A 24,063-nucleotide genomic window follows, 5' to 3' on the forward strand; every position below is an offset into this window, starting at 1 on the left:
TTCACCAACAATGCACCTAAAAAAGGAGTTAACTTAATTATATATAACCCCTGTACAAAAGTCCTGCAGTCACTCTCGCATACATTGCTTTCTACCACTTCCTTCGAGCGAGCTTCGAACCTACGTTACTTACTTACTGTTAAAAGCTCGATCCTTTCCAAAGCTAGCTTTGAGCCAACACAACGAAAATAAGCTTTTAAAATCACTGCTGGAAAAAAATAAAGAATGATTTGATTAAATCTTTTTTGTGTTGAGCCAGTGATTTGTATGGCTGTTTTTGAAAGCTCAGGGACTGTAGTGTGAAAGCGGGACAGTGTTGAGACCGAGACGAAGCTTTTGCCTCATGTAATCGTTTCTGTAAGCTCCGCCCTGCATGGGTATGACATCGGTGGGCGGAGTTTTGCTCGACTGTTTTCTCGTTCAGTTTACACCTTCATTCGGTACGAATGGACTGGGCGGGTGCCTATTTACAATAGCAATTCTCGTTTTTTTTTGTTATTGCCCCTGTTCTCAGAGAGAGGGCACAAAGACCCACGAGGTGTGATCATTCCTTCGTTGACCGGTGACGCGAATGGACCTTTTTTCTTTTAACTTCCCTCGAGCTATTATCGTTTAAAACATTACTCGCTTACGGATTTTGGCGAACAACAATTTATACAAAAATAAATAAATAATTTTTTGAATACAGAAACAAGCAATTTATCCATGATTGACTTTTGAACTAAACAAATTAATGTTTTAAGTGAAGTGAATATTTTATACCTACAAACAAAAAGTGAGACTATTGAAGACAAACAAAGTGTAAATTTTCGTATTTTTGAAGTGTTTAATTTATACATTACAAGCAAGAGTCAAACAAATCAGTGCTTCAGAAAGACTTTTTTTAGAACATTTTTTTAAAGCAGTGAAAACAAGACTGAAGAATCTTAATGGTGAATTAAAATTGACAATTATTTGAAAACACAAATACAAGAAAATAGTTGTCATTGAATTGATATTTTATCCATAGTTTTATGGTGAATATCGTTTGGAATATTCGATTAGCATATTATGACAAGTGTCAGTAGAGAGTCGCATCAGTGTTAACTACGGCAGTCAAGATATCCGAGGAACGGGATCACGAAGAGGGCCCAAGGGCGGGGATCGCATCCAACGGCTGGATGTGCAGCGAGGCGCTTCTGGGGCCTTGGCGCGGCGCCGGGGCGGGGGGCCCGCCTAACCCGAGGGCCTGGAGACTGCCCGACAGCTCGGAAGGCAGCCCGTCACCTCCGCCGCCCTTGCAATCCCACCCGCATCTAGGCCTCAACTTTTTACCGCCCGGACCTCCTTTGGCTGCGTTGCATTCCATGACGGAAATGAGGAATAGTCCACCTAGTTCGTCTCAGCATCACAGCAATCCTGCGCCAAGTCCGAACAATCCGCACGGGATTGATACCATTCTGTCAAGGCCAGCTCTTGGGCCTCGGGGGTTGAGTTTGGCAGCGGCGGCGGCCAACGTAGCACAGTACTTCCAGCACCAGGCTAAGCAGGGGCAGATGGACGCTCTGGCGCAGCGGGGGCTGTACTGGCCGGGCTTCCAAGGGCTACTTACCAACCCCCTGGCCTGGAGGGATAGGCTTAGCACAAGTAAGTCTAACATTTTAATTTCGATTATTTTTCAATGTTTGATTAATTAGCATAATATATAGGTACCTCCCTCAGGTATGCATCTAACATAGGAATAAATTTGATTGATTTAGTATGCACGCAACGCAAATTAAATCTTTAGGTATATAATCGGTTTTGTACATTCCAGCTCAAAATAGTAGTTAGGTCGTGTGTATTCTTACCTGCGTTTGAAAAAAACTATCTACCTACCTTTGCGGGATCGTCGGAAGACCCATTTGACTTTAAAGTGATGTGGTTCTTATTTATTATTTCTATATGAGTTACAACATAATTACTATATTTTTGTTTGAAGATCAATTATTCAAAAGCTAGACATACATAATACATATAACTTCTTACCAATGTAGCATATATACCTACCTACTTACCTGTATTTACATACCCACTTACGTATCTTATCTAATTATGTACCTACCTACCTACGAGGTGATACTAAATAGAGCTACAAACATTTTCACAAAAATATAGTAATTAGGTACAGCATAATTACTATATTTTTGTGGACAGATCAATTATTCAAAAGCTAGACATGCATAATACATATACCTTTTTACCAAGGTAGCATATATACCTACTTACTTACCTGTATTTACTTACCCACTTACGTATCTTATCTACTTATGTACCTACGTACTTACAAGGTAATACTAAATATTTCTACAAACATTTGCCCAAGAAGAATACATACCTACCTAAAAAATTACCTTGAAATTCGAATGTAAATATTATAGGCAGTTTTTTCAAAACTTGAAATATGTGTATCTCATTATAAGGAAAATATGTCATAAAATAGAAGATAAATAGTTTTAGGTAGATTCGTAAATATTTAAAAGTTGGCAAATAATTTGCTATTTATAAATTACACCATTATCCTAGATATTGCAGGGAAAATGATTAATAAGATGATAAGTAGGTGTTTATATAAAATTAATATCTATCTACCTACACGCCAATCTACTCAATTTGTAATTTAATCTGTGGATAGTAACTTACTACAGTTACTTAAAAAATATTCACATAATTTATTATAGATAGGTAGGTACCAAAGATATTAGAAGAACGAGATGTGCTATGAGCAGTTCATACTGTGTGGAATTGTTTTGCCCAGTGTCGCCGGTTTTGTTCACCAATACTACTGCACACCTTCGCTTACGCTAAGGTTGTCCGCACTAATACATAGAACAGATTTCTGTGCGTACACGTCCCGATAGTATTCAAAGTACCCTAATTAGGTAGTACTCCGCCTACGGTCCGGCGGCCAACATAGCATATCTCGTTCTTCTAAGTTCTTCTAATATCTTTGGTAGGTACATAGGTAAATAACTCGCTTAGTAGTAGGAACGGTATCTACCTATCGTTGTAGATTATTTTTATACGTTCATATCCACCTCAGCTTCATATGGTATTCGATTTTTTAAAATATTATTAAAGGTAGGTACTTACCTACTCATATGAACACCTTCAAAAATAATATTTAAAAAAATATATGTTTCATTTTATAAAGTTCACCTGGTACAATGAGTACCATACTGATCAACATAACCTTAAATCTACCTAACAATCCAAAATTAAATACATATTTCATTTTACGAAATTGTACAATGCCTTTCCCAATTAAATTAATAATACCATAGAGATAAAAAAAAGTTTATCAATAACATCAAAATTTTAAAATCAGTAAACACGAAGATGAGATAATAAAAAAAAAATAATATTAAAAAAAATGAAGGCATCGGAAGTAAAACACCAATACAAAAATCAACTGTCCCTCTTAGTACAGTAATCCCTACCTACTGAGTAGGAATTATTATTATTCTATAATTATAGGTAGGTACTTAATAATGAAAAACATGATTAATTTATCTTAAAATCTTAATTCAAAATTTAAAAAAATAGCATAAGTACCTACTTAACTTAACACAGGCTTGTTCTAGTGAAGTTAAAAATTCTAACGTATAAAAAAGATACTATGTAAAGAAACAATAAACATTAATCGGGCAACCCAGGACAGTGGCAATTCAACACACTTTTAAAAAGGGGAGAAAATTTGTGGGAAGTGACGAAAAAACTAGGTTACATTAGGTAAGGTTTATAGGGCTATTTCAAAAGCGGATTGAGTTGCCAGCATGATGAGTTATTGAAGAACATTATATGACTTGTCGAAAGAACGTCAAATTTTTTTAAAATTTATTTTTCCTTAAAATTCTATGCTTCATCGGCAGCACCTACACCGTGTGGGTCAGTTACAATAAATGGTTTAAAATTATTTTTTAAATCCAAAATATATATGAAAATAAATATATATATGACAATACCTACCTATTATAGAATCCATTAGTTTCTGTCACGTGGGATGATCGTATCACTTGATATTCTGGAGGTACTATTTGTATAATAGTTAATATTATTTTCATTTAGATAGGTATCGTCTTTGTTTCAAGAATATTTATATTAAAATTTCGGCTGAAGCTTGTATGCCTAGAGGGTACCTAGATACCAGAGATGTGTTTTATTTCAAATAAATCCATTTCAAATGGAAATGCAAAATGCAAAATGGGTATTTTCCATTTTGCATTTTAAATGCTTTTCTAAAAACCATTTTGCATTTTGCATTTTAAATGCTTTTCTCTGTGCATTTTCCATTTTAAATGCTTTTTGCAACATTCTTCCTACTATCTCCACTTATCTTTTTTTCATAAGCCCCAAATATCAGTCTGTCCTCAACCTCGCTATGAGAGATAATTTACATTTGTCAAATTGCTCTTTGGTAGAAGCCCTGGCAATTGAGTTATACCCTTACAAAAAATACTGATTCAAATACTGAACATGGGGCCATGACGCTGTAATATTAAATGTTAGATAGCAGTTTCTATGTTTTTACATTGGCGACATTAGTCCCGCGCAAATTTTTTGTGGTTTCATAATCTGTAGTCGTGGTGTTTTTGGATTTACCATCATGTAATATGTTCTACATTGATGTCTATTGTTAAATGACAAATTTGTTTAAAAATTCTATAATTATTTTAATTGTTTGACCTGAGAAACCATTTTGCATTTTCAATGCATTTTGAAAATAGGTATTTTGCATTTTGCATTTGAAATGCTTTTCTAAAAACCATTTTGCATTTTGCATTTTCAAATGGAAAAGTTTTGACCCATTTCCATTTTGCATTTCAAATGGTTTTGGGTACCCATTTTGCACATCTCTGCTAGATACACAGCAGAATAAATCGTGCATTGAAGGGAAAATAATAAAACTTTTTTTACTACGGCAGCGCGCCAGAAATAAACGTAGCCAGTACGATCACCACCTCTCTTTGGTTCATTATCTCAACTAGGTACATAACTACTTAAGAAAAATAAATGTTAGCTCCACACATAACACTTTGTATTTTTAAGGAAAGGAAGAAAGATCTGAGAAAGAAATATGTATGAGGGGTGGTTAGGAATCTGTGTGTCTGTGAGTCCATGAGTAACGGGCGATGGGTCGATAGAGTCCGGCTGCAGAGGCCAAAATATCTCATTCAACCAGTCTCTCCCCATCCGGCCCACCACGCACTAGGTAGGCAAACCTCACTCCATGAATCCGGGCACCCCTGCTAAGTCATTAAACGTCGCGAACTACTTAGGCTGACCTACGACAGAAATGTTTGTTATCCAATAAATGGTTCCCGGAGCGGCGGAATCCATACCCGCCTCCAAAATTGAGATAAAAGATTTCCATTTCTTCAACCTTCTCCTGGTTCTTAGCAAACCGGAAGAGAATCCTTTTACACCTAGCCTTTTTAAATCCTGTGTCTACCTTTGTCACCTACCTAAAACGCTAAATCTTTTAATTTTGTAAATACTGGTAGGTACCTTATTACCGTATTTGAAAGTAATTTAATTTATTGAAATCAATTATTAATCAAAAATTATCATTACCACTCCGGTAACTAACTGACTAACCATTAAGTTGGTCCCCCGCAGGTGTAGAAAGAGAGGATGAAAGGCCAAACAATTCTGTCTCGGCACATTCTCATTCCTTCATTCACGTTAATATATCGATTCCTACATATACTACTTATGATAAAATTCCCTCCATGCTCATAAAATAAAATTAAAACAATACATATCTACCTGTACGGGACGTGTTAGCCTGCACAAGAAAAAACTGTAAAAATATAAGCACCGGCACACATTTACCTTTGTCCTGTGTAATGATTCAAATAAAGCACTTGAGGTATTTCATTTGAACCATTACAGAGTTATTTAAAATATCATAAAAATGCAGGGAATATCGACTCTTGTAATATGTTTGCCTCAATGAATGCGTCTTGAGAAAGACGATATATTCGAAATTTGTAATTTGCTTTTGAAAAGAACGCCTTTATAAAGGCGGTTGTTTTTATTGCGGATAAAACTCCTTGTATTCGTCCAAGGTCAGTCAGTAACGGCTCTGTGACATCGGGGCCAGTGAGCAGGACCGCACGCTGGAGGGAAGGCTCTCCGGGACTGGCTGGCAGGCGGGCTGGCAGGCGGGCTGGCAGGCGGGCTGGCAGGCGGGCTGGCTCAGTCGGCAACGTTCAGTCCCCTCGATCCAGGGAATATCGACTCTTGTATGTTTGCATAAATGAATGCGTCTTGAGAAAGACGATATATTCGACATTTGTAATTTGCATATTGAAAAGAACGCTTTTATAAAAGCGGTTGGTTTTTATTGCGGGTGCAACTTCTTGTATCTCTCCAGGCTCAGTCGGTAACGGCTCTGCGGGGCGCTGGCTGGTTCAGTAGGCAATGGCAGATCCTCTCTCCGAGGCTGGCTGTTGGGAAGGCTCAGTGAAGCCCGAGGCAGAGGCGCCGCGACGTCGGGGCGTCGTTGGCTTGTCGGTGAGCAGCGAGCTCAGCAGCAGGCAGTTGCAGTAGACAGCGGAAGTGGAGCGGGGGGGGGAACCGGGTTGAAATCAAACACAGCGTGCTGCTCGTAGGTAGCGAAGCGGGTCAGGCAGAGCGGACAGCGGTAGGTGTTGCTCGGTCCAGGGCTTATGGCGGAATGGTGAAGGGACCGGTTTTTGCGGCGCCTTTATAAGATTCTATAGGACCGCGCCTCCGACCCTTGATTGTATTATGAAATTCCCGTAACGAGCTTGCTTTTTTCTTGCTATGAAGCTCGCCACGTTTGTAGGATTAAATCTGTTTATCTCAGAAATATAGGAATATTTTATAATATTAGACCTTATCTGCCTCTGTCGCCCTGCCAAAACCACATCGTCGCAATATTGTTTATTTAGTTATAATAAGACATATTCTACAAGATAAGTGGTCAAATCTCTGTAACATTTTCAGAGTTTCGCTGATTACATAATTATCTTACGTGTAACATATTTTATTTCTATTCGAGCTTATTTAATTAACATATAAGTATCTTTGTATATAATTATTTAGTTAACATTGTTTCCTATTATTACAGGAAGGGCTTGCAAATTTATATTTTTTTACAAATCTCTTGGATACACGTGGGTCGCTCAAGCAGGTTTTGTGCTTAGCCAATCAGCGGCTGCCTAGCCAGAGTAAGATGGTTGCTTGAGTTGAAGCGAGACAACTGCCTTTTAGGTCCGAGCGATAAAATTTACCGTTAAACGGCAGGGCAGGTTTTTAAACATGAGTTACCTATATGTAAGGCAGGTTTATCAACATTAGTTTTATGGAAGGTTTTACATAGTTTTCGACAGTGGTAAATATGATGGCATTTTGTTGTGTTTTTTTATAATTGATGTACATTTTATATTGATGATGCTGATGACGTTCGATACACTACCTATAAGATAAAAATATAGAAAAGTACCCAAATATGTGCAACCTAACAGACATTCAAGTCTATTAAAATAATTGTACATATTGCGTTGAACATTTTTGATCATAATTATTGGTGATAAACTTGAATAATCATGACAATAATTAATTATAAAAACGTATGTATCTAGGTAGGTAGGTAGGTATATACTGTTTATACACCTAATGAAAAAAATCATTAGAAAAATAATAAGTAGGTACCTAATTATTTTCGAAAAACGGTAAAATCTACAAGTAAGTTAAGTACTAGGTAGGTACCTACTTACCCATCTAGATATATCTACCTAAGAATGTCAGCACCTTAATACTTACGCCTATAATTAGGTAAATACCTACCTTTGACCAATTAAATACTTTTGCGATTTTTTCGCAAAAATAATAAACGTGCATTTCGCCCTTTGTTTTTCGATTGGTCATTCTGTTAATCGACGTATGTCGGTGGGACTTGTGTAGGTGGTACCACACTGAACGGGCAGTGGGCAGGGAGGTGATGGGGGATAAACAGGGGGCAGCGCGACGGGAGGGGGTGGCACAGTAATTGTGTCGACATCTGGCCGTGGCGTTATTAACTTGCCAAATCAAACAAAACACTATAATGCCTACCGGACGACAAACTAGGAGGTACCTACCTTCCTGCTATATATCAACATAGGTTATAGGTACCTACATACTCGGAAGTTTCCCGTACCTACCTAACGGTAGGTACCTAATACGCGAATTATTCTTCTTTCTGTTGAAAAAATGTAATTAACGGTCACGTGGGGTAACCACGTAATTTTTACGTTAGAATATTTGTATTAATCAGCTTTAGATATATTATACCATTTTTTTGTTTACTAATATGATTGATGAACACAAAATCTCAAACTGTTGTATGAAAAACTTCACATCCATGAAGATTGCGTAAGCTTGCAGAGTAAGAATACGCATACTGTAATGTACGTGTTTGAACTCTGCTTTCAATCTGCTCTTGGGTGCAAAATGACATATCGGGATGCTTTCTTATATGAAATAAGATATGTATATGTTTAAATTTTTTTTTATGTTTATTGATAAGTGTACGCACCTGCAAAACTGCGCACACTTACCAACACATGCTTAAAATTAAATAAAATCATTAAAAAAATAAAATTAAAAAACAGAAGAAACTGCATGAGATATGCCTCTTTGCACCTTATTTTATTATTTTACTAAAAATTGATATTGATCCTACCGTTCTGACACAATTGGTTTTTTATATAGCACCCATCAGTAACAGAGACGAAAAAATAAGAAAACCATGATAAAAAGTAATTTACCTAAAAGTAGTTTACCGTGTGCTTACTGTATACACACGGCCGTATTCAAGGTTACTTAAAACATTACAGAATTGAGGAATGAATTAGTCCAGTGAATCTTGCAAACATCGCCGCGTACACTTTCCCACCGCGTACGGTTACACCACGTGATTCATGCATTATATCGAAAAGACGAATAATTCGTTTCAGAGTTTTAATAGATTTTTAGGTAGGTATACATGGTTAATGCAAATTTCTGAAATACAACAAATAATATGTATCTGCCTATCCAGGAGGATAAAACAATGTTAAAGTTGTAAAATATCAGCCACTGTATTGACATATAGTTTGCTAACTAAGAATGAAAAACTATTAAATTAAGTTAAGTGATAGGTATCATGAAGGTAAATAAATAAAAAAAATAAAAATATTGTGTCGAAAATTCGATTACCTACAGCTGAATATTGCTTAGTTTGCTTGCGCCATATCACATAACTAGGTACACTTTTTTCATGGGTGTTTCAGGAATTACATTGTATAATTTGCTATATATCTAGAAAACATGTAATTTTTACTATCTTTCCGAGGAGAGGTAGGTACTGACCTAATATAACCGTACACTAATGCGACGAATACCAAAATTCATTATCGATGATTTTTTTTGCAGTGGGAGCTTTGTATTATTGGTGAACATTTATGGATGGCTATAAAGATGGAGGTTTAAAGGATGTAGAAAAGTATTATCAGGTATGTGAAAGATAACGTCGTTTTTTCCACTAGAAAAGCCTTCAAATCGAAAACAGTGATGGTTGATCAACTGACAGATAATAATTGATGAATGTCTGCCAAGTTTTGTTAACAGATGTTTAATTGTTTTTATATTTAAATGTACATTTACAGAAATTAGATTCAATAATAAACGTTCATAGCTAAAAAATATGGCTTTAAAATTTTTTAAAGTGCAATTGAAAATTATCTATATCAGGGAGAAGTTATTTATTGGCAAATATACCTAATCATTTTTCTGATCGGCGCGGCGTTGCTTTACAAATGGTAGGTTTATTCTGCTCTTGTGAAATTATCGAGTACAAACTCAAATTTTTGTATTATGTCTGAAATACATATATGGCCGTTCAGAAGGTTATTTGATGTTATGAGCAAAGCAGTTTTCCTTCTATTGGTGAAGCTATTAATACCCAGCATACCAGACTGATGTTCTAATACCCGAAGTTACTAAGATGTAAATATCTCATTGTAAGAATCTTTTTTTCTACTTTTACTACCATTAAGTAATTAAATCCACTGGTCTCCATATTATTGAGCCACTGTTAGCATTATAATAATGCTCAAGATACCATAGACAGCAAAGGCGTACAAATCTCTACATCCTGAAAGAGCCTGGGGTCCAAAATAACCTGTCATATACTATACCTACGTATCCTAGGATACTTTAGACGCATCGCTCACAATACTGAGAACTCGAACCTGGAGAAGAACTTGGTCAGTAATAATGTGGAAGGCTAGAGAACAAAGATCGTGTAGATGTACAGACTTACTGCTATCAATTAGTAATAAAGAAGCCTTGCAAATTTGCAGCTTTTAAATAATAAGTATCAACTCCTTACATCTCTGTCTTCGAAAACGGCGTAAAAGTACGATTTATTGAGCAGTTAAAAAATCACCTCTTTAATTATTATGATCTCCGCAGCTCCGGGTGTAATAAATGAATGTACTGTCGTAAATCGATTAAAGTCTTTATTTACAGCTCCTACGGGGATATAAACAAGCGATATAAATTAATAATTAATTTGAGCACATCAATAAGATTTTGTAATGTTGTTGTGCAGTTTAGCTTTGACAGTATGTGCTCTTACAGTCAACTGATTTGTTCGTTGATTACTAAACAATCAACCTACAAGAAGATGAGCGTTTAAAACTATTGCTAACATCAAACTTTCATAGAGATTCTTAGTATTGGTAAGTACATAAAATATTATATGTGTCTGTTTGTAAATACCATAGAAACACTTCCTAACATACTTTAAAAGATTAATTTGTCCAAATTAATTGTAACGTATTTTAACTTAGACGTACACGACATAGCGCTATTCAAAACACTTAATTACAAAATAAATGCAATATCTAATTTGCAAAATATTGAACTGTAATAATAAACTCTAACATCGGTATTTTTTTGGATTTACTTCCCAAATTTAGAAGGAGTATCATGTCAATGATATAAGCTGTTCAATGCTCATACATATACAAACACTAACAAATACATCACACACATACGCCTGTACACCACACACGTCACCCGATAATGATTACATATACGTACCACATCTAAGACATTGCAAGGAAACATATCACCTTGAAATATTTCATACTTATTTTAAATGTTTCATCACTGTAACTAATAAAATGTTCATTAACAAAATATAAAATAAATACATAAAATGATTTCAAATTTGGAAGACAACATATTACTCTCGGAATATTTATAATGTCTTTTATGAAATACCACCTCAAGAACATTTACATGTATATATTATCCGTATGTGATATTGGTGGTAGTGTTTTTAATTAGGTAGGTAATAAATATAGCTTGCCGTAAAGGAATTAAGAGGATATGTTTCGAAAAGGCCAAAAAGGACTCTACCAGTAAAAACTTTAAAACATTTTATTTTCACTTGCATTTTAGTGTAGAACTATTGAAGGTCGTATATTAATGTAGTTGAATGTAGATGCGGATGTAAATACTTATAAGTTTGAACATTTAAATTTTGAGAGCATTAAGACATTAATTCATCTGATTTACGATATTGGCTAACTTTTATTAGCCTCCATTGTAGGTTTTGTTGGGAGTTATAATTAATATGTTTCACACGGACCAGGATGATACGATCAAATGGGTAATGTTTGTTTAATTTTTAACTACCAAGCTAACATAGCAGGTTTTATAACCTATCTATTCAATTATTTAACCAGTGAGTAGTAATCAACGCTTCTCGGGTTCCCGGATACCATTTTTCATGATATTTGATTGAGGTAGGTACCTACTGATGGAATTAATAATAACCTTTGTATCAATCCTTAAAAACTATTCAATTATGTTCCTACGTACTTGGAGTTAATCAACAATACATCATTTTATACGGAGGACCTACTAATTTTTTGGATATTTTTGAAAGATTCATAAAAGCTTGTGGGTCGTTTTTAAGTATAAACTTGTATTTGTATTAATTATTTATCAGTGTGCATTTGTTTGCAAAAAACGAACGATCTCACGCTGAGTTTAACTGACCGTAAGGATCAATATCTCCGGACAGGACCGGAAAAGGATCCTGGAAATTATTTAGACAAACGTATTATCACAAACCTGCCCGTGCAGGAGTACGTCATTTCGATTTTGAACCTTTAGCTTTTGATATTAAAAAAATGATTTTTTTTCAACATATCAGTCATCCATTTGAAATGAACATTATTATTAAAATGACAACTATGTGGCTTAAAATTTCGGAAAATATCGTCGACAGAATTTTTTAAAACGTTAATAATTCATCGTATGAATGAATCACTTTACAAAAAAAACGCTCGCACTTTCGTTTTGAAATTTGACATTTTCATATAGTATTTGGCTAATTTATGTAGCGCCGTTTTCGTGAGAAATCACCTCAAGGGCGCTGATATGGGTATAACCTACCAATTAGATAGGTTATATGATATATGATTTGTTTATTGAAATACGTAGGTACAGATATCAGTTTTCCATAAAAATATGCATTGAAAACCAAGTAATGAAGTGTTAGAAATAGGTATTGCCCTTTTACTTAAAATTACATCATCTCGTACTTGCCTAATAATCGACTGCAGCAATTCCCATAAAAATCATACCAAAAGTAATATACGTAATATATTATCACGAAAAATACGTTAAGTTAACACATTATCACAAACAACGACATAATATTAGGCGTATCTACTTGAAGTTGCGCAAAAAGCGGCATATGCAATGATTACTTATTTGGCTACGTACGCACTCCACACCAGGTAGGTAGCTACTCCATACTCCACTGTGTACACATTCTTAATCGTGTGGCGGAACACATCAGAGCAGTTAATATAGCAAGGTGAATTGATACGGCCGGACCTTAATAAAGCCATATGCCACCGGGTGGGTACATTATTGGGCGGTGCATCGCAGCGGCAGGTAGCTGAGTCAGGTAGCGGCAACAGGGGGGGTGCCTAATTATCCCAATGGTGGACAAATTGAGTTGGTTTTTCTCCTTATTTTATAATTGGTTTAATCCGTCCCGCTTATTTGGTAAGTAATATCAAATTTAATTTATGATTTCCTAGTCTTTTTCCTAGTGAATTTTGTCAAGATTTTATAAATCGTTTTTTTAAGACGGGCTCCGTGGGTGAGGTGTAAGGATCTCGACTGGTAATCCGGAGGTGGCGTGTTCAAATTCCAACGTGTGCAAGTAAATTTTATTTGATTGATTTTTTTTTTCAAAACAAATTAATTCTATATAATACAAAGTATATTTGCGGCACGTTCCAGAGCGGAAGATACTCTCAGTATCACCCTGGTATAATACCACATTTAGAATTGAGATGTTGCTTGAAATGGCTTTAGCCGTGTTTGATTATCAGATCTGAATAGCCAGGTACTTCCCCATCTTCCTCTTTCCCATCTCTTTCCCTTCTCAATACCTTCAACCTCACAACATACCCCAATTGGGGATGCCACATTCTCACTGGCTTAAGAGGCAATTTGGAGCAATTGACTCACATCAGTTCGGAGCACGATTGATAAAAAAGGGATGCTACTTTAAAACAAGGAACAAAAACATTGTATTTTTGATTGAAAATTATAAAAAACGTAATGAACTGAAAGTAGGCTCGTTTTCCATTACATTCAGTCTACAAAAGCTTTAGGTACAAATTTCACGATGCGAAAGTTCAGAGTTCTAGAAATATAAGTGAAAATTAAAAAAAAAAATTACGGTGTACCTAATTCATTTTTGAAATAATTTTTAAGATTACCAATAAAAGATAAGAATACGAAACATTCCGATTTTTTACCTCACGAGAGTCCAGTCCACTGAATATAACCTCCATGTATAAAATAATGAAAAGTACCTACCCATCTTCAACTATACTAATTAATTATTTGTAACAAATAAAAGGCTCATATTATATAAAGGCTCATAGGTAAAGCCAAGAATATCTACACTGTGAATTTTATATATAATATCATTGAATGATGTATAAATACGAACACGATTTTAATTAATTTAAATTCATATTGTAGGAAATCATCGATATAATAAACTACCCTTAGTTGAGGGAGATATCATGCTAACGAATTTTCTTGCACTTGTCGGGTTGTGAATCTGTGACCTCCATAGAATGAAGAATAACGCTAGAAGTGTTAGAAATTGTTACATTACAATTACAATTCAATAATGATTAAATCACACAGATCTAATTTTATAAATTTATTGAATCGTAATTCACCGATAATGACGCCCGAGATTATAAACCAGCATCGTTATCACCAAAGTAAGTTGACACCTAATCGTCCAAGTTCTGATGTACCCCTTTCCCTTCCCGTTCCCTTTCCGGCCAGGCAGGCAGGTAGGTACTGTAGGTACTACGGTCCTGCCTTCTGCTCCATCAATTATAATGGGTAATCATATATTATTGGTTACGTGCTTATCTTGTTAATAATAGCCTAGCTTGTACAAGGGAAGTATAATTACGGGCTTACAGCGCGATTATATTACCTTATATTAGCTTATCGGTCCTTAAAGGGAGACGTACCGAGTCCCTCTTGATATTAATTAAACTATAAACATATTTTGTAACTTAGTTTAATGGGAATTTGCAAATGAAAAAGCTGTTGGCTTTGCGATAGGGTCAACTTTGGTTTATAGAGCCTGCTTTAATGAGAAGCTCATGTTAATTTGTCGAACAATGGATGTTGTGGCAGAAGTTTCAGTAATTAAGAAAATTCCATCAGTTATTTCAGTTATTGATGGCTAGATTGGCTGTCTAGCTTTCGACTACTATATTTCATGCATTTCGTTGGTTCTCAAGAAGAGATTAAAGTTATAACGTTTTTAAAGCTGTAATGAGTAAAAGCACAATGTAATTTTTTTTTCAACATTCATCCTTCTACGAGTATCTTCCCACATCGACCAGTCTTTACAAATTGCAGTAATTTCACCCATTTAGAATGACCTTTAACCCAACTGATTTCTGGTGGTCTAAATTCAGAAATTTGTTCACTCAACACAGAAGGCCCTGAGCAAATTAATTTCCCTCTGGGCTTATGTTAACTTTGGGGAGTCTTTGTTTTGGAGGGTCTTTTTGAGGAGAGGAAAGAGTGAACATGGGTCTCTTCAAGACATGGGTCTTGAAGAGACCCATGTTGTAGGAGGAAGGACACACAGAGGCAGGCAGTTTGTTCCACAGCCGAGTGGTTGAACACAAGAACGGGACGTAGAAACGACCCGTTCTCATAAGACAAATTTCAATCGTGTACATATTGGGCGCGCGTTTGGCATGTTTCCCGACTACGCACCAATAATACCAGGACAGTATAACCATACCTGACGCATTTGCTTTAAATATTGCAATACATTTGCTAAGATAAGGCAATTTATCAAACGGACCGCCCGTTTTTGCTTAGAGCCAAGGGTTTTTTCAGGTATTTTAGAGCTCCAGACCAAAGGTGGCTGCAAAAATTCAAGATAGTGGGGCGCACTTGCGATGTGCACAGGGTCGGCAAGCTTTATGTAGGAAGTGCACGGAGAAAAATGAATATGGTTGATTTATTAAAATCCTGTTAAAAACGTGATGGCAATTCATTCCCTGATAAAATATGTGTCTTTTCGGAATATATCGAAGAACGTGTTCATGCAGGTGTCCTTTTCCCGATAAATATTACGACGAAATTTGACAATATTAGTATCTTTATAAACATGTGTTCCACCATCCTAATAAAACATTTTTTGTTAGGAAATCTGCCAATTCATTCTTTAAAAGTCACGTTTTTAACCGGAATACGAATATTTTGACCACATCTTTAATAAATTGGCAATATTCAGTAAGATTTATCCGTGTGTAATATCAAGCTACTAATAATATCTTTAGACCTTAATGAAGTACAAGTACAAGAAAAAACCTGCGTGAAAATAACATTTCTGTATGTCGTGCAATCGCAAAGTCTCAACTGAAGGTGTTTTCTACCTGTTAAAATATAAAAAGCGACAAAAAGCTTTAGAATCCTAAACAAGTACTCGCATGCAGTTATAATAATAATATATAAATAAACGTAGGATGAGATAGCTAAAATTTAAACCTGTGCACTACCGAAACCTGGGTAAATCCAGAGTATTCCATCAATATGACTATCCGGTGATAAAATATTAATTTGTCCGCATTACGCAACAAACTGCTCTTTAGAAGTCGCTCACCGTAGCGCATTTCGACACGAAATAATAACGCCACAGTCGACACGGCCGATTGACATGATAACAGCATATTAAAATATCCACAAAATGGCACTAGATACAACACGAATACTTTGCCTAAACGATTGTTATAAGTTGATTAATGCGTGCGTAATATCGCTGATACAGTAATACGTATCAATTACGCCATATGGCAGTGTTTGTCGAATCGTTTGACAGTAATCTCACTAGGGCGCGTAGTGATAAGGCTTGCAGTACGCGCTACGGTCGCTCGGTACCGGTGAGGACACCCTTCGGTTGAATGATTTACTCCGTAGAGCATCTGTAAATTTATTAATTAGATCGATAGTGCTGTTTATTGCGTGTTGTTTTAGTGGAATTATGGAGACAACTGTGATAGGACTCACTTATCTCGGTGTTACGCTTTTTTATGGTAGTGTCAACACTTTTATGGCGTATGATTAAGTGAAGGATTTAGATGTAATGAAGGAATATGAAGAGAATGACTGTTCTCATTTATTTTTGGAAATTATTACGGTTAATGCACTCGCTTTAGATTACGAATGAATTTCACGGTGAAACCGCAGTTACATAGCACAGTTATTGTTGGTAAATAACAAAAACAAAGCTTTTTAAAAATTGACAAAAATGTTTTGTTTATTTACTGTAACTATCAATGTAAATCATAACATTTTTTTCTTACGCAAATAAATTCATATACATTTTTTGAAACATTAATTCCACACAGAAGCTCTGGAGGAAAATAACGTTCGTCAGTCCTTATGTCGTCTTTGGGTTCACTGTGTGGATGGTTTTTTATGTTAAGGAAGGAGTGAAAGTTCTGGGATGGAAAAAAGGTATGAAAGATGGATATACATCTGAGGTTAGTGTGTCTAGTAGTGACGTATGCATCCATCCCTCGTACTGAGGGATGGACAAGATAATCCAGCCGGAGAGGTCAAAGGGTCTTCCTCAGCCACTCTCTCATGATCCGGCCCGCCACGCAGCTGGTGGGCAAACGCATCCGCTACCAAAACCTGAACAAACCTCACCCCATGAACCCAGGCAACCCTGCTAAGTCACGAAACATAGCGAAAAACTTGGGGGTAACCTAGGGCCGAGGAGTTGGTTATCCAATAAAATGCCAATTGTGGCGTATTTTTATGAGATATTAAGAAAAACCGAAATGTGTTTTTATGACTACATTTATTCTGTGGTAATAAAAAAATATTAATTAAAATATATTTGGGTAGATACAGAATTTTTCACATGCTGCTCTAAAACTCCATAACAACGCAATACTATTTTTATTTTATTTATTCGCTGGTAATGTTTAAGCTCTCTAATCATCTCAAAAACATTTTATAACTATTTTCTTCTAGTGGTGCCCTTCCTATCAGAAAGTGATTATCACAATAAAATTGACTACGCATAAATTATATTCAAACTAATGAATTGCACCATGACATTGTTACTAAGAAAATTTTCATAAAAATGTGCCTATCACCCAATATCAAAACTACTAGATAAGGCTAAAACAGGTGACGTACCCTTTAACAAAGCTCCAAAGCTCGAAAGCTCCGATAGCAAATCGCAACATCCCCTTTTTGTCAGATCATTCGAGTAACAACCGCCGCTCTATATCTTGACCGAAAAAGCCTCACGACACGTGATGATGACAGATGACATTAGCGCACCAAATGGTGTCCGTCCGCCCCTCCCTCGTCATCGCCCCCTACCTCCCCCACCGCTACGCCCCTCTCCACCCCCTGAACCGCTGCCTGCAAGCTGCTGCAACCGGCGATGACGATCTTCCCCTATTTCCCCGCATCGGGAAATGACAAGCTTTCGTTTTTTATCAATAATATTTATTGTATTCAAGGAACAGATTGTAACTGGTTTTTTCTTCGTATACTTACTATTAGTTTTTATATAAAATACTTATTATTTAATGAAATGATGTCAGTAAAATTGACATAATCAATAAAGATTACGTAAAAATGTATATATTTCGCCTGAAATATCCATACAAATTGAAAATATCTCTCGAGTAAAAATAAATGCCACTGACGGGAATAGAACACGCACCTTCTGATGTCCGGTCAGGTGCTCTGTACCACTGAGCTACGTTGGCTTATTCAAATAATTCAATATGTACAAGTACTTCAATCGACAATTATTGCTTATTATATTTTTTTTACTTGTAAACAACCAAATTTGTTACCTAATAATTTGTTATCCTTTGTGCTTTGCATAAAAACCTTGTCTTATAAACATTAGTTTATCATTGTGAAGTCCAAATATTAGTACGTAGTTAATAGAACAATAGTATAGTAGTAAAATGGAATAAAATATTAATTTTTTTAGCTAAAAGGCTTAGCTTATTTCAGCAAATCGCTAGCTATACATCCCCATTGGGATTGTATGGCGAGCGATATACTGAAATGAGCCAAGCCATAATGCGTATACCGTAATCTGTCAGCTCTATAAATCTAAGCTAAGCAACTAAATCTTAATGGCCAGTTTCTTCTTAACCTTGAAAAGTTGTTTGATAAATTTTCTTTTCGACGTATGAAATAGCCGTGTAAATTTGATTCTTTTGGCAATGAAATCTCGTCTTTTTTTCATACATAAAAACGTTATAAAATATATTTTTTCGCCTGTAAAAATGACAACCAATATGTGAATTAATGTTAAAATCATGAAAGTACCTACCAAACTACATAATATATAATGTTTTAATAGGTTAATTTTAGTTTTTAATTAATCGTGTCTTAAGCTATTGGTCTTATATAAAGAACACGAAAAATGAACTAACTACATTATACATTAAAAATCAATTATACGACTCTCCAACTGTATGCTATGGGATCATAGATGATTTTACATTCACGTCACGTGCGTTTCACAACCCTTAACGTCTTCTTCTTCTTATAGGCTGCGTGCGAGGGGTGGTCGGCGGCTATGGCGCTACGCCATACAAGTGCCACTACATGTGTAGCGTATCTGCCTGAAAGCGTAGAATATTTCCGTAAGTTTACATATGTAGGGCTACGAGAAGCAAGATGCTCTACGATTTAGAGAAGACCTTGTCAAACTTGTCTTCTTCAATATATTTTCATTACATTATTACGAATATAAATTTGATAAAATGGTGCGCTTCCTATCATGATATTGACGTACTCCTTTGCGAAATGGTCTACGAATTTAATTTAGAGTAAAGATTGAGGGTTCAATTTTATCAGCAGCAAACATGAAATTGATTTTGATGTTACTCGAAACTTTTGACAGACTTTACAACTGCCGTTAGGAAAATTGATGGAAAATATGATTTTATCATACTGTCTGTTATAATTTAAAAAAACCTAGCGGAAAGTATATTTGACTAAAACTGACGAACTGTATCACAAACTTTGCATAGATTTCTGTCGCATGTAGATATGAAATTTCCATTGCGCTTTCTTGCATAGTCATTTTCTTGGGGCTATATAGAGGGGACCCGGACAAAGTGAGTAGATAAGTTTTGTGAAAAAAATATACGTTTATGTATTAATATCATATTTTATGAAAATTTCATGGAAAAAAATCAAAAGATTTCACGAAGTTTTACTTATAAAAACTTTTTGAAATTTTGAAACAAGATTCTTAATTGAAAATTTAAACTGCCTTCAGTAATAATAATTTAAATTTCGAGAGAAATCTGCCATAACGTAAAAATCCAATGCATGTAATATTTACGTTTTCCCCACAGTTCAACAATAAAGGAATAAATCTTTTACATAACCTCTGTTCTGCCTAGGCTCTACGCACACTCCGCTACGCGTATGTCTACGAGGCTACGGGCTACGGCCCCCTCTACGCCCTCGCTACGTGATAATGTTACCTGTCTATTCCAAATGCGTGATAATCTCGCTAGGCATTATATTTCCCACTTGTTTGAATATTATTAAGGTGGTTTAAACGCATATTGTAGTCTTGTAAAATGATAATGGCGTCATTTGGATTCAAATGGTGTAATAAGAAAGCAAGTTTACATCAATAAATGATGGTGGCTTTCAATAATTAGACAAACTTGTATTAGAATTAAATAGTTGACTTTTTATTTTAACATCTATCACTTTAGTGAGGCAAGTTTTAAAATTATATCACTGTTAAATTTTAAACACTCCTACTCTGGTGTTATAGATATGTACAAAGGTAGAATTATTATGAATTACACTTTTTTTATTACGTAGCACTTTTTAATTGCATATAATAAATAATAAATTCGCTATCCGTGTTTTATCTTTACCCATCCTTATTTTAGCACCTCAGTTGGACAGGGTTCTAACTTCACTTTACCTTGTTCTGAGATATGAGATGTCAAAGTTTGCAAAAACGATTTCTCATAATCTATTTACCGATTTTTGATGAACACATTTTTAATTTTTTTTTAAAATAGGATGTATTCCATTTAAGAACAAAACTAAACGTGTAAATAGAACCGTAAAAACTTGCTGATACATTGCATAAGGTTCCAACTACATGTTCTTATATAATTTCAAGATAAAGCCACGTTCTAATTAAATGTTTTCCTTTAAAATAAATTAAACTAAAATACTTTAGACAAGATCAAACCTAAAAATCAGAAAATTAAATAATTTATGCAAAACCGTCTTTGCAAACTTTGATACATCAGAACATGGTAAGGCGAAATTAGAACCTTGTCCAATTAAAGTGACAACTGCACTGCACCTCATAAAAACAGTCATCTGTCAGATACAAACAAAATGGCAATTGAAAAAGGTTGAAAGTGATGTTAGAACCTTATAAAACAAAAATTAACTTCGTCATACAATACAACACAGATATTTAGTTATTTTGGTTAAAGATATGAGAAAAGAGTAAAATACATGGTTTTGACTAGGGGTTTGCATTCAAAGGTCATTGAAAAATATGTCAGTTAGAACCTTTTCTAGCGGAGGTAAAGATTTCTTCCTGCTATTTTCGTTTCTCCATTTATTGCCATCAGCTCTGGGTAGTAGATCTCGTGGCTCAAATTCGCATTAAAAACACATATACATGTATATCTAAATGGAAAATATTTGAGAGTTTCTATAAAATAAAACAATCAACTAAAATAATTTTATATACTTTCGTTAATCACAACCTTATTGAAAAGTTTCCCATCTAAACCGACCAATGGTGCAGTTTGATTGTTTAAACAATAACATTAACGAGCGCCGAATAAACACTGGCCATTAAAACATCCCCGGGGTAGAAGGTAATTAAGGGTGACCGTTTCAGTAGTTATTCCAGTCCTTAGCAATCACCCACTCCTGGGAGAATAGTATAGTGTCGAGTACACTAATCCTACCAGCGAGGGGTTGTCACCAAACTTTTCCTGAAAAATACCCACCTGGTTACAAATTCACAAATCATTAATAAATCGATAGTCAATTGTAAGCCCACTTTGATCAACTATTTAATGGACCCACACGGAGAAAACTTACTGATAAAAAAGTTGCAAAATTATTAAGAATCTCTTCAAATTATTCGTAATCCGGTCAAAAACGTAATTGCATGCCATTTTCGAATGAATTGAAAGGTATCTTGATAAACTTTTAAAAATACACATTTTGTCACGATGTCGGCACACGAGTTAAAAACAATCCTTGTGTTTTCGCCATTCATCATTATATATTTTTAAGAGAAACGCAGGTGCATGAACACGTGTTCCGAAGCGGTCTGCAGTCCCGTGTTTAACCGGATCATCAATAAATGACCGGTCGGTGTGTGAGTTGAGATCGCGTTTAGGTCCCACCCAGGCGTAGTATGTTCAATTCCTAGGCTGGCCAAGTCCTCCATCACAACATAAGTAACATTTTACGCTTACTGTGGTGGTAGTTGATTTTGAAATATTGTCAGGTTTTGCTTAAATCAGGAATGTATGTCTTTCTTTAAAAAAAAAATAATGAAGGGTTTTTTAAATATCAACAATAAAATTTTGCAGCAGATGGCCTAGCGCACACATGTGTTAAGTACTGTTAGTAAAAACAAAGAGGTGTTAAAAAAATGGAGCGATCAAACGTAAAAATTTATTGGAGTAAAGATTTTTTAATATATCACCGGAAAGTATATGAAATATAAATAATAATAAAGATTTTAACACGCATAAAAATACACTGCAAAGATAAACCGAACACTTTAACATATAAATAAAGAAAAAACGAATATAATAACACATCCTCCTTTACACACAAGCCTAGCTTTATTATGGTGGCACATTTTATATGTAACATTATGGGAATGATAACTATGTACATAGTTACAATTTATTTCATTACCTACTTATATTATCTAGAATGAATAAAACATGATTATTCACATTCATTTTGTTGTTTAACATCTTATAATTAACCTGAAGTATTCTTATAAATTGAATTTTCAAATTGCAATTTTAGATTTTTCTTTAGCTGCCACCTATTAAAACGAAACAATAGTTTTTATTAAACATTTATTTAAATAAGACACCAAAAAATTTTCAAATCGAGATTTTTAATGAGATACAAAAAAAAACTAAATTTAACAAAGTTTAGCATCCAAAATTGAAGTGCCAGGAAGGTTTATTTTGATCGAAAGGCGTACATTCTGGTTTTTAATTTGCCCAATTTTTATTTAATAGCACAGTAAGAAAGAGGCAATCACCTTTTTTGTTTAATTAAAATGCATATTGTCACTGAAAATTTCCTTTTACAAAATGTAAAACGTGGATGCAATCGTGCATGGATTATACTTCATAAATAAGGAACCTACGTATGGATGATTGCTTTTCACTGACGTCATTATTGTGGGTTCCTTCCAATCAATTTGATTATTAAATAGCTGTATAGCTCTGGCACAGTTTCTCACCCCTGTAGAATATCGAGAGTTTAGTATAAAACAAGTAGCTACAGCAGTGACTCTTGTATTATAACGGCCCGTTTACGACTCTCAGTGTGTAACGACTTCAGCGGGAAGCGGAAGTAGCGACACTTTAATCAATTAAGGGTTGCGCGTTATTGTGCGCCTATCTGGCCATAGCCAGACTTACTTCACTACTTGAGGGATGGAAGAAACCCCTATTTTATATCGCCGTAAACAGAGAACAATTAAATATATTAATAGACGGGTTTGAATAATTTGTCTGGTCGTAAGAGTCATTTAATTTATAATCATCAACGAAAAAACAACCAAATAGATTAATAGACGGGTTTTGTGAAACAACTGGCCAATAATGAAATAGAAAAAGAATTTGAATAGAACCTACACAGAACTTGAAAATCAATTTCGAAATTTGATGAATTTTTCAAATTCTCCGAAACAACCCATGCTAAATATTTTGACTAAAACGACACATAAGTGTTAAGTATGCCGTGCGGCGGTCTGCGACTTTTCAATCAGATGTGAACTGGTAGATTGAAAAATACGACCTTAATTTTGTATCTGAAAATACATATTTATTCTAAATTTCAATTTAGTAGGAAGATTTTCAATTCGCGGATGCTGCGTTTCCACAAACTGAAAAAAAAACATGAAAACCTTCATAAAATATATTGAAAAATTTGAAAAAAAAAATTTTTTTCAGCTTAAACATAATAATGATTTTTTTTAATTTTTTTTTTTTAAAAAGAAAGACAAACATTCCCGGGTTACGAATAACCCAACAATGTTTGAAAATCTCCTACTACCACCACAGAAAGCCGAAAATGTTGCTTGTGTTGTGATGGAGGACTTAGCCAGCCGAGGAATCGAACACGCGACGCTCGGGTGAGACCCAA

At 35.0% G+C, this 24,063-nt stretch overlaps 1 protein-coding gene across 1 annotated transcript in view; it reads left to right on the top strand.

Annotated features, from left to right (window-relative positions):
• Positions 1 to 590: 590 nt before the first annotated feature.
• Positions 591 to 24,063, top strand: part of HGTX (HGTX homeodomain transcription factor) — a 115,854-nt gene continuing 92,381 nt past the window's right edge. Inside the window, exon 1 of the mRNA XM_089639961.1 lies at positions 591 to 1,626. Within this exon, the coding sequence (XP_089496087.1) occupies positions 1,161 to 1,626 (466 nt within the window). The 5' untranslated portion in view covers positions 591 to 1,160. The remainder of the gene's footprint in view (positions 1,627 to 24,063) is intronic.

Source organism: Hesperophylax consimilis, chromosome 15 (genome assembly GCF_061612785.1).
Source record: "Hesperophylax consimilis isolate HC1 chromosome 15, BYU_Hcon_1.0, whole genome shotgun sequence".
Lineage (NCBI taxonomy): Eukaryota > Metazoa > Arthropoda > Insecta > Trichoptera > Limnephilidae > Hesperophylax > Hesperophylax consimilis.